General features: G+C 40.9%; 1 protein-coding gene across 1 annotated transcript in view; it reads left to right on the top strand.

Moving 5' to 3' along the window:
* The window catches only part of LOC132819165 (rho GTPase-activating protein 29-like), a 123,301-nt gene that overhangs the window by 44,947 nt on the left and 65,417 nt on the right, over window positions 1-12,937 (top strand). The window contains exon 3 of the mRNA XM_060830579.1: window positions 4,802-4,942. Coding sequence (XP_060686562.1) covers window positions 4,802-4,942 — 141 coding nt within the window. The remainder of the gene's footprint in view (window positions 1-4,801; window positions 4,943-12,937) is intronic.

Raw genomic sequence — 12,937 nt, forward strand, 5'->3', positions numbered from 1 at the left:
ACTACTGAGCTTAGATCTGATCCATTGGTTGTGGGATCGCTTAGCTCTGTCTATCACTTGCTGTTTATGCCATTTGGCACGCAAGTAGTCCTGTTTGGTAGCTTCACCATGCTGACACCTATTTTTAGGTAAACCTGATATGCTCCTCACATGTACTCCTGAAATTGTAACTCCATTTTCTGAAACTGAGGTTACTTTATATGATATTCTTGTTGCAGTATTAGGAATATATCCATAGAATTGTTTTATATTGTTTACTTTTTGTGCATCAGAATGTGTTCTTTAATTTTAATCTTATTTCAACTTATTCATAGTAGGCAGGAGACTGATACAAAGATCTGTGCCTTGCTTAGTTACAGTCTATATTAATATTTTAATGTTTTCTTATCAACCTATTCAGAGATGTTATTTCACAACTTAGAATGAGAGTAATATACATTATCAGTTTTCTGAAAATGCAAAGCTAGATGGGAAGGCAAATGTTGTGAAGAGGACATGGGTTGCTGAGATGTATAAAGCAAGTTAGCTTAGTTGGCACCAAGGTTGCAAATGAAGAACGTGCGGCAATGTAAGGTAAGAATTGAACAGTAGATTTTTTTTCAAAAAAAGGACACAAAACTTTTCACTTGGTCTTCATAAAATCTCAGAGAAACAGTGTCAGACAAGAATACGAAGTTACACAATTAGGAAGGCAACGGCATGTTGGCTTTTATTGCACGGGGACTGGAATACAACAGTGAAGTTTTGAAACAAGTACACAGGGTTTTGGTGAGATCACATGTAGACTACTGAGCTGTTTGATCCCACATACAGGATATACCTGTATTCGAGTTGGTATGGCAAAAGTTCACTAGATTGCAAGATGAGACAGTGTCCTAAGGTAAGATGTTCATTAGTTGGGCTGTATTTTCTGGATGTTCAGAAAAATGGAAGATAATCACATGGAATCATATAAGGAGCATGGCAGAATAGACTCATGACAGACTGGTGAATCTAGAACACAGGGAAGAGGTTGATCATTTATGGCTGAGAAGGAGAATAAATTTCACACTTTGCAAGTTGCGAATCTTCCAAATTCTCCTCTTTGAGAAATTTTGAAACTCCATCGTTCAGCATGTTCATGAGCAGTGAAAAATCAGAAGGGTATGTTGCCTCCCTGGTGCCAGGATCAAGGATATCTCAGGGAGGGTGCAAAATGTTCTCAAGAAGGGTAGGTAAAAATCTTCGAGTAAAAAATGAAGGGCTTATGCTCGAAACGTCGAATTCTCTATTCCTGAGATGCTGCCTGGCCTGCTGTGCTTTGACCAGCAACACATTTGCAGTCAAGAAGGGTAGGGCCCAGCAAGGGGTCATTGTACATTTTGGAACCAATGACATAGGATGGGAAAAGGTTGAGATTCTGAAGGGAGAATACAGAGAGTTAGGCAGGAATATAAAAAGGAAGTCCTCGAGAGTAGTAATATCTGGATGACTCTCAGTGCTGTGAGCTAGTGAGGGTAGGAATAGGAGGATAGAGCAGATGAATGCATGGCTGATGAGGTGATGTATTGGAGAAGGATTCATATTTTTGGATCATTGGAATCTCTTCTGGAGTAGAAGTGACCTCTATTGGAAGAGGACTAATATACCGGCAGGGAGATTTGCTAGAGATGCTCGGGAGGATTTAAGCTAGTAAAGTGGAAGGATGGGAGCCAGAGAGTTAGTGAGGAAAAGAGATCAATCTGAGACTTGTACAGTTGAGAAAAGAAGAGAGTCAAATAATCAGGGCAGGCAGAGTCAAAGCTGAGGATAAGGACTGATAAAATTAAAATGCATTTATTTCAATGCAAGAGGCCTAACAAGGAAGATAGATGAACTCAGGGCATGGTTAGGAACATGGCACTGGGATATTATAGCAATTAGAGACATGGGATGGACAAGACTGGCAGCTTAAAATTCCAGGATACAAATGTTACAGGAAGGACAGAAAGGGAGGCAAGAGAGGAGGGGGAGTGGCATTTTTGATAAGGGATAGCATTACAGCCGTTTGTAGGGAAGATATTCCTGGAAATACATCCAGGGAAGTTATTTGGGTGGAACTGAGAAATAAGAAAGGAATGATCACCTTATTGGGATTGTATTATAGACCCCCTGGTAGTCAAAGGGAAATTGAGAGACATTTTTAAGGAGATCTCAGTTATCTGCAAGAATAATAGGGTGGTTATGGTAGGGGATTTTAACTTTTCAAACATAGACTGAGACTGCCATAGTGTTAAGGATTTAGCTGGAAAGGAATTTGTTAAGCATGTACAAGACAATTTTCTGATTCAGTGCGTGGATGTCCTTACTAGAGAAAGTGCAAAACTTGACCTACTCTTGGGAAATAAGGCAGGGCAGGTGACTGAGGTGCCAGTGGGAGAGCACTTTGGGGCCAGCGACCATAATTCTATTTGTTTTAAAATAGTGATGAAACAGGATAGAACAGGATCTAAAAGTTGAAGTTCTAAATTGAAGAATGGCCAATTTTGACAGTAGTGGCAAGAACTTTCAAAAGTTGATTGAGGGCAGATGTTCACAGGTAAAGGAATGGCTAGAAAATGGGAAGCTTTCAAAAATGAAATAATGAGAGTCCAGAGACAGTATATTACTGTCGGGGTGAAAAGCAAAGCTGGTAGGTGCAAGGAATGCTGGATGACTAGACAAATTGAGGTTTTGAGTAAGAAAAGGAAGCATATGTCAGGTATAGACAGCAGAGATCAAATGAATCAATCGGAGGATATAAAGGCAGTAGGAGCACATTTAAGAGGGAAATCAGGATAGTAAAAAGGGGATGTGAGATAGCTTTGGCAGATAGAGTTAAGGAGAATCCAGAGGGATTCTTTAAATATTAAGGACAAAAGGGTAACGAGGGAGAGAATAGGGCCCCTCAAAGATCAGCAAGGTGGCCTTTGTGTGGAACTGCAGGAGATGGGGGAGATACTAAATGAGCATTTTGCATCAATTTTTACTGTGGAGAAGGGCATGGAAGATATAGAATGTTGGGAAATAGATGGTGACATCTTGAAAAATATCCATATTACAAAGGAGGAACTGCTGGATGTCTTGAAACGCATAAGAGTGGATAATTCCCCAGGACCTGATCAGGTGGACAAGTTGTGGGAGGGAATCCTGAGGGACAGGAAGTACATGTATTTGAAAAGGCAAGGACTGATTAGGGATAGTCAACATGGCTTTGTGCATGGGAAATCATGTCTCACAAACTTGATTGGGATTTTTGAAGAAGTAACAAAGTGGATTGATGAGGGCAGAGTGGTAGACCTGATCGATATGGGCTTTAGTAAGGCATTCGACAAGGTTCCCCATGGAAGACTGGTTAGCAAGGTTCGATCTCATGGAATACAGGAAGAACTAGCCATTTGGATACAGAACTGGCTGAAAGGTAGAAGGGGGTGGTGGAGAGTTGTTTTTCAGACTGGAGGCCTGTGATCAGTGGAGTGCCACAAGGATCGGTGCTGGGTCCTCTTTTTCGTCATTTGGATGTGAGCATTAGAGGTACAGTTAGTAAGTTTGCAGATGACACCAAAATTGGAGGTGTGATGGACAGTGAAGAAGGTTACCTCTGATTACAGTGGGATCTTGATCAGATGAGCCAATGGGCTGAGGAGTGGCCGATAGAGTTTAATTTGCATAAACATGAGGTGCTGCATTTTGGGAAAGCAAATCTTAGCAGAACTATACACTAAATGGTAAGATCCTACAGAGTGTTGCAAAACAAGATTTTCCTGCTCCTCGGATACTGCCTGACCTGCTATGCTTTTCCAGCACCACTCTAATCCAAAGTCCTTGGAGTGCAGGTTCATAGCTCCTTGAAAGTGGAGTTGCATGTAGATAGGATAGTGAAAAAGGCGTTTGGTATGCTTTCCTTTATTGGACAGAGTATTGAGTATAGGAGTTGTGAGGTCACGTTGCGGCTGTACAGGACATTGGTTAGGCCACTCTTGAAATATTGCAATCAATTATGGTCTCCATCCTATCGGAAGGATGTTGTGAAACTTGAAAGGGTTCCGAAAAGATTGACATGGATGTTGCCAGGATTGGAGGATTTGAGCTATAGGGAGAGGTTGAATAGGCTGGGGCTGTTTTCCCTGGAGGCTGAGGGGTGATCTCATAGAGGTTTATAAAATTATGAGGGGCATGGATAGGGTAAATAACAAGGTCTTTTCCCTGGGGTGGGGGAGTCCAGAATTAGAGGGCATTGGTTTAGGGTGAGAGGGGAAAGATAGAAAAGAGACCTAAGAGGCAACTTTTTCATGCAGAGGGTGGTATGCGTATGAAATGAGCTGCCAGAGGAAGTGGTGGAGGCTCGTACTATTGCAATATTTTAAAGGCATCTGGATGGGTATATGAATAGCAAGGGTTTGGAGGATATTGGCCAGTTGCTGGCAAGTGGGACTAGATTGGGTTGGGATATCTGATCGGCATGGATGAGTTGGACCGAAGGGTCTGTTTCCATGCCATCTCTATGACTCCATGACTTGGACTCCTATGCTTTTGGGAAACTGTGTCATGTGATGTGGTTGGGGAAGATGGAATTGAGAATGACCAACTATGTATTCAATGGCCGAGCAGAGTTGGGAAAACCTTATGATTTTTCCATACTCTTTAGAGTGAGTTGCATTTTTGTGGAATTAGAGAGTTTTTATTGGATTTCAAAAAAACTACTTTCAGCACATTGTGTTATTGAGTAAACATTATTGAGCAGACGTCTTTGTTTTAAAACAACCAAACTTGAATGTTGACTCGTGAAATGTTTTTCTTTCAGAAAACAAAGGTTTACATCAAATGGCCCATGAACGTCTCGGAGAGCTGTTAAGAGTATTAAAGGTTGTAATTAACAAGCATCAGTCCTTAAATTCAGTGGACATTCTAAGTGCAACAGGAACAGTAATTTCTAAAGTAAAAGGTAATATTGAACATTATGTTGTAATATGTAAATTGATTTAACTTGAGTTGTTGAAGATACTTTTAAATTGGATTTGAGTTAAATGTTTAAAATATTCCTTGCATGTACATCATTGTTGATTTAATTAAAATCTTAATATATATTCCTGCAAATTCTAGTTGAGCTTCTATCTATTCAACTTTTTGGGCATTAATGACAAGATGTGGGAATAGTGTAGGAAAAGTGGCATTGGGGTAGATGATCAGACATGATCTAATTGAATGGCATATGCCTCCTATGTTCGTTCTTGGGCCCCACTCTTGCGCTCTATATTTTGTCCTCTTGTGCTATTTCCCTTGTCCACTCAGACACTCTTTTCCTCATACTCATTCACATTTTCCTGTCCACGCTGCTGATCTTCAATTTGGCCACCCCTCATTTTTTGTGACTTTGAGACTTTGGAGTTTGCAGATGAACTATTATGATAAACACAAGTAGACCAAGCTGCCCACATTTTGATGCCTACTCTTAAATCACAGGCCTTTTTTTAATGTTCTTGTTATAAAGAGACACTTTATGTGCAACACCTACACTGGCAAATGGCTGCAGTTGTAACCTGATAAGATATATAGGATGTTTCTACTGTATATTTGTAAATATAGGTCACATTTTTAAATTAAAAACACCCAAGTGTCAGTAGATATATGATTTTCCATATTCCATCAGCTAAATGGTGATCTGGTTTCTATTAATGTTGCAATGTAGTCGTGTGCATGCTTTCAAAAAGGACTATGGCTGAGGAAGTTATCTGAGCAGCACAGTACATAGAACTAGAATAGTACCACCTAGTGGATTTGTGCTAAATTACTGAAGCTATTAATGAGAGGGTTAAGGAATTTGCTTGATAAAATAGTGACTTAAAAGTGATAGTTGAACAGGGTGCCCACTTTTTTAAAAAAAATGGCTTTTGAATGAAAACAAGGTATTGCAGATGATGAAAATCTGAAAGCAATGGAATGCTCGAGAAACTGAAGTCTGGCAGCATCTGTGGAGAGAGGAAGTTCTGGACTCAATGTTAACTGTTTATCTCTCCACAGATGATGTCAGAATTGCTGAGTTTCTACAATATTCTTTGTTGTTTAAAATCACTTTTTAAAAAGATAATTGAGGCAGCAATGAAAACCTTATAACCAAATCACTAAAAGTTATTTTGCTTCAAATTTTCAGCTGTATTTTTGACCCTTCAATCAGGAATTGCTGTGATGTCCATGTTATTTTGCCTTTAAGTCAGAATATTGCCTTTTTTCATTTATGGAATGAGCAAAGATGCTGACTGATCTTTGAAATCCCTTTTGAACTGCTTGGCATTTCCCATGGTCAGCCAATCCCTGCTCAGTTTCCCTGTCTTCACATTCTCCTGTCACCACTCTGATATATCTGTGGGTGACAGTAAATTTTTCAGTCATAGTTTCCCCTTCTTGATGCCATGCTGACCCTGCCTGATCATACTATGTATTTCTAAATATTCTGGTATCGTTTGTAATAGACTCTAACATTTTCCCAACAAGACATTAAACTAATTGGCCGACAGTTAACTGTTTCTTCAGTTTCAAATGAAGTTGTTACATTGGCAGTTTTCCAATCCTATGGGGCTTTTCCAGGATCTATGTATTCCTAAAAGTGTACTTCCAGTGTATCCACTATTCCTATAGCTACTTCCTTCAATATAGAGTCATAGAGATGTACAGCACAGAAACAGATCCTTCGGTCCAACTCATCCATGCCGACCAGATATTGTAACCTAATATAATCCCATTTGCCAGCACTTGGCCCATATCCCTCTAAACCGTTCCTATTAATATACCCATCCAGATGCCTTTTAAATGCTTTCTTGTACCAGCCTCCACCACTTCCTCTGGCAGCTCATGCCATAATACACCCGCCACTCTGCATGAAAAAGTTGCCCCTAAGGTTCCCTTTTATATCTTTCCCCTCTCACCCTCAACCTAGTTCTGGACTTCCCTACCCCAGGGAAAAGACTTTCTTAGTTTATCCCATCCATGCCCCTCATGATTTTATAAACCTCTCTAAGGTCACACCTCAGCCTCCCAGGGAAAATATTCAGGCTCTTCCTATAGCTCAAATCCTCCAACCTTGACAACATCCTTAAATCTTTTCTGAACCTTTTCAAGTTTCACAACATCCTTTTGATAGGATGGAGACCAGAATTGCACGCAATATTCCAAAAGTGACTTAACCCATGTCCTGTACAGCTGCAACATGACCTCCCAACTCCTGTGCTTAATACTCTGACCAATAAAGGAAAGCAGACCAAATGCCTTCTTCACTATTCTATCTACCTGCAATTCTACTTTCAAGGAACTATGAATCTGCACTCCAAGATCTCTTTGTTCGGCAGCAATCCCTAGGACCTTACCAATCTGATCTGCTTTTACAAAATGCAACACCTCACATCTATCTAAATTAAACTCCATCTACCACTTCTCAGTCCATTGGCCTATCTGATCAAGATCCCATTGTAATCTGAGGTAATCTTCGCTGTGCACTACACCTCCAATTTTGGTGTAATCTGCAAGCTTACTAACTATATCTCTAGTGTTCACTACCAAATCATTTATATAAATGATGAAAAGTAGTGGACCCAGCACCCTAAGATGCATCCTAACAGGTCAAGGAGCTGAGAGTATTCGAGAAGATTTGTAGCTCAGATTGTGGATGAGGCTGTTGACTTGCTCGATGAGCTGGTAAGTTTGTTCACAGATGTTTCATCACCATGCTTTGTAACATTATCAGTGTGCCTCTGATGAACTTTGGTGTTCTGTCCAGCTTGCTATTTATTTGTCTAGTTCTGCTGGGGTTGGTGGTGTTTTGTTGTTTGTTCTGTTTTTTTACTGGTTGGTATATGGGTCCAAATCTACATGTTTGGTAACTATCCAGCCAAAAACTGTGGATGCGATATGTAGATGACACCTTTGTCATTACCAAACGCTCACAGCTAGAGGAAACCCATCAACTCATAAACAACATCCTTACCAGTATAAAATTCACCAAGGAAGAAGAAAACAACAACTGATTCCCATTCCTGATGTAATGATTGAAAGCAAGGCCAATGGGGAGCTCCAGACCAGCGTGTACAGGAAGGCCACCCACACAGACCAGGTACTCAACCACAACAGCAACCACCCACAAATAGAGCTCCATCAAAACATTGTTCAAGCGAGCCATAACATATCCAGCACCATAGAGCTGCACAAAGCAGCAGAAGAACTCTTACACAATGTCATGAGAAACAATGGGTACCCCAAGCATCACAGCCTGATAATACCTACATGACATTCCACAACAGGCCCAGATACACTGCCATACGTTAAAAATATATCAGAAATGACCACCAGACTACTCCAACCTTTGGGCATCATGGTAACCCATAAATCTACGACCACATTATGACAAATACGAACAATACGATCCTATACCCACAATCAACAGGATCAATGTTATATACAAAATACAATATAAACATTGCCAAAAATACTACATACGGCAAACAGGAAAGAAATTAGCCACCAGGGTACACGAACAAGAACTAGCCACTAAGAAACATGACCAGCTATCACTTCATGCAGACAATGAAGGTAACCAAGTTGACTGAGACAACTTATGCATCCTAAGACAAGCCAAACAGAGACATGCATGGGAATTCCTAGAAGCCTGGCACTCAACCTGGAGCTCCATTAGCAAACATGAGATTTGGACACCATCTCAACCAGTAAGAAACAGAACCAGCAACAAAACCGGAAATGACACCACCAACCCCAGCAGAACCAGATTTATAAATAGCAAGCAGGACAGACATTAACACTTCATCCAAAGTACACTGATGATGTTGAATAGCATACTGATGAAACATCTACGAACAAACTTAGCAGCTCAGTGCGCAAGTCAACCTCAGTCCAGAAGCCTAGAAGCCTTGAACCCCATTAGTTTCATCAGCACATTTTCTCTGGTACTAGTTTTGTATATCCTCCTATTGCCCTTTTGAATATTTAGTCATTTCTAGGTGCTATTAGTGACTTCTACTGTGGAGTATTTATTCAATTACTTTGCATTTCCTAGTTCTGCATTATTATTTTCTAGCCTCATTCTCAGAGGTCCTATGTTCACTTTTGGGTTCTCTTTTTATATATTTAAAGACATTCTTGCTATCCATCTTGATATTGCTTACAAGTTTGCTTCAAAGTTTATTTTCTGCCTTTTTATTATTTTTGATTGTCTTTTTTTAAAAATGTTTTCTGCTAATATTTGCCATGTTATATGTATATTCTTTCAAGATGATGCTACCCTTAATTTCTCAAGGTTGCAAATCCATTTCCTGGAACATTTCTTTGTTACTGGAATATGTCTTTGTTGTGAATCACAAACTATTTTCTTTAAAAGTTTGTCATTATTCCTCAACATCCTTTACTGCTAAATACCTTCCCTTGTCCACTCCAGCCAGTTCTGCCCTCATTTAATTACAGGTAGTTCTGGGATAACGCATGTTTCAGCAGCGCAATTAGACTATAACACCACTGAAGAATTAGGGAACGGTACTTTGGAGAATGCTTACCTCCGTTGACAATAGCGCAATTCCAGCGAGGTTCGGTTTGCACGCTTTGTTCTGTACATGCGCCGGTGTACGTGCGTGCGCTATGTAGGTGCCAATCTTTGTGCCAAGCTGTGCATGTGCTGATGTCTCTGTACCGTCCTCCACATGCACGATGTCAGTGCCAACCTTCGTGCTATTCTGTGCATGTGATGATGTCAGCTAATGACACAACAGCCTTCTGTGAGAGCAACTTTCTTACTTTTTTTAAATGTACGATGTTAAATTTACTAATGTTAATACATGTGATTTCAACCTTTCATTCAGGCTGTGCTATACTTAGTGTTAGATTTTACGGTGATTTTTAAGCGATCGTGAGTGAAAGTTTTCACTGTTCTGCCCCTAATCCCACTTTCCCCATAGGCCCCATTAGTTTTATTAAGCAAGTTTTTGCTGGAACACAACTATGGTGTTATAGGAGAACTATGTGTACCCTTATTTAAGTTCAGCACAGTTATTTCTGACCCAAGTTCCTCCCTCTTGAGCTGAATGTTAAATTCTATCATGTTCTGATCATTGTTTCCAAGGGGATTTTTTACCTTGACATCATTTTTTAAACTTGCCTCATTGCACATCATCAGGTTCAATACAGCCTGATCCTGCTTGGATCCACAACATATTGTTCTAAGAAACTGTCCAAATACACACACACTTTTTTTCTCATGGCTTTCTCTGCCAATCTGACTATCCTTATCTATATGAACAATAAAGTCACCCATGGTTAATATATAGATTTTGTTACATGCCTTGATTACCTCCTGATTTATTCTCTATCCCAATGCCTGGCTATTGACAAAGGGCCTAAAGTACTCCAAGCAGTGTCATCTGTCCCTTTTTTATCTTTCCTCCACCCAAATGGATTCTACATTTTCCAGTTCAAGATAATTTCTTGCTATCATGCTTATTCCATCCTGTAACAAAAATGCAACCCCACTACTCTTTCCTTCCAGCCTCTCATTTTGAAAGGTCGCATACTCCTGAGTATTTAGTTCCCAGTTTTTAATCTCTTTGTAACCATGTCTCTGTAATGGCTATTGGATTATGTGCATTAACTTGTATTTGTGGGGTTAATTCATCTATTTTGTTCCAAATAATCTCACTTAAATAAAGAAAAAATAATTTTAGCTTTCTACTATTTTTTCCCTTTTTGACACAATTTTTGATGTTTGTCCCTTCCTGTTCCACTCTGGCTGTCACTATCCCTTTAAATAATGCCCTTTAATTTTTTTTAATATAAATAAAGGACTACAGATGCTGGAGAGCTGAAGCAAACAAAAGCATGTGTTACTGGAGAAAATTAACAAGGCTGGCAGCATCTGAGGAGAGAAAGCAATTAATATTTTGTGTCCAGTGACCCTTTTTCAGAACTGAAATCAACTGGAGGGAGGGAGTGGGAAGCAAGGAGATAGAGACCAGAGAGAGGGAGAGGAGAATGTAAATGTTAGGCAGACAAAATGAATGTTGATAGTAAGACAGGGAAGAAGATAAGCTAGATAGGTGATAATGAGGGCTATGAGTAAGTGAAAATCTGTTGACTGTGCTGAATGTCATGACGTGATCTGGGTGTGGGAATGGATAATAGAAATATAAGAAGGTGTTCATGTTCTAAAATTATTAAACTCGATGTTGCATCCTAAAGGCTGTAAAGTCTCTGAACAGACTGAGGTATTATTCTTCCAGCTTGTGTTGAATCTCACTGGACCACTAGAAGAGGCCTGAGACAAAACATTTGACATAGGAACATGATGAGAGTATGGTGCTGGAAAAGCACAGCAGGTCAGGAAGTATCCGAGGAGCAGGAGAATTGACATTTTGGGCAAGAGCCCTTCATCAGGAATGAGACTTGTGAGCCAAGGAGGTGAAGAGATAAATGAGAGGGGGGGTTGGGGCTGGGCGAAGGTAGTTGGAAGTGCAATAGGTAGACTGAGGTGGGGGTAATAACTATAGGTCAGAGAGGAGGGGTGGAGCAGCTAAGTGGGAAAGAAGATGGGATTTCATCAGTTTCCTCATTTCCCCTCCTCACTTTATCCCAGTTCTAACCTTCCAACTCGGCATCGCCCTCATGACCTGTCCTACCTGTCCATCTTCCCTCCCACCCATCCGTTCCACCCTCCTTTCCGACCTATCACTTTCACCCCCCTCCTCCGTCTACCTATCGCACTACCAGATACCTTCCCACCAGCCCCAACCCCCTCTCATTTATCTCTCCACCCCCTCAGCTCACACGCCTCATTCCTGTTGAAGGGCTCTTGCCCGAAACGTTGATTCTCCTGCTTCTGGAATGCTGCCTGATCTGCTGTGCTTTTCTAGCACCACACTCTCGACTCTGATCTCCAGCATCTGTAGTCCTCACTTTCTACTGGTCTATTGAAGTGGCAGGCAACTGGAAGCTCAGTATAAGTTTTACGGCAGAATGTAGGTGTTCCACAATGCGATCACTTGGTCTGCATTTTGGCTCCCAAATATAGAGGAATCCTATAATTCTGGAATAGCCTCTTTATGTGTAAGCCTGCACCTCCCCACTCTCTCAAGTTCACGCTCCCTCTAATTAATTTGATGCCGTCCCTACAGCATTCAGTTTTGCTTACACATGGCAGAACCAGTATAGAACCAGAAGCCCATCCCACCTTCTACCCCAGTATTGTGCAAGTGTCCCACAAACTGAAAGTCATTCCTCCCATGCTAATCTTTGTGCAACGCATTGCCTTTATTTACAAACATTGAGGGTGGTAAAGGCACAAAAGGAACTCTGCAGGGGGAATTTCAATGTCCACCACCAAGTGTGGCTTGACAACAACACTTCTGATTGAGCTGGTCAGGTCCTAACAAACATAGCTGCTAGACTGGGTTTGCAGCAGGTAGTGAAGACACCAAGAAGAGGGAAAAACGTAGTTGACCTCACCCTTAGCAGTCTGTCGGATGCAGATGCATCCGTCCATGACAGTATTGGTAAGAGAGATCACCATACAGTCCTCATGGAGATGAAGTTCTGCCTTTGCAATGAGAATACTGTCCATTGTGTTGTGTGGCATTATCACTGTGCTAAATGGGACAGACTTCAAACAGATCTAGCAACTCAAGACTGGGCTTCCAAGAGGCCATCAACAGCAGCAGAACTGTACTCCGATACAATCTGTAACCTCATGGGCCCACATATCCCCCACCATATCGTTACTGTTCAGCCAGGGAATCCACTTTGGTTCACTGGCCAGTGCAAGAGGGTATGCCAGGAGCAGTACCAAGCATGTCTAAAAATGAGATGTTAACTTGATGAAGCTATCTGCCAGGATGAAGGACTACTTGCCAAATAGTACAAGCAGCAATTGCTAGACAAAGCTAAGTGATCCCTC

Source organism: Hemiscyllium ocellatum, chromosome 9 (assembly GCF_020745735.1).
Source record: "Hemiscyllium ocellatum isolate sHemOce1 chromosome 9, sHemOce1.pat.X.cur, whole genome shotgun sequence".
NCBI lineage: Eukaryota > Metazoa > Chordata > Chondrichthyes > Orectolobiformes > Hemiscylliidae > Hemiscyllium > Hemiscyllium ocellatum.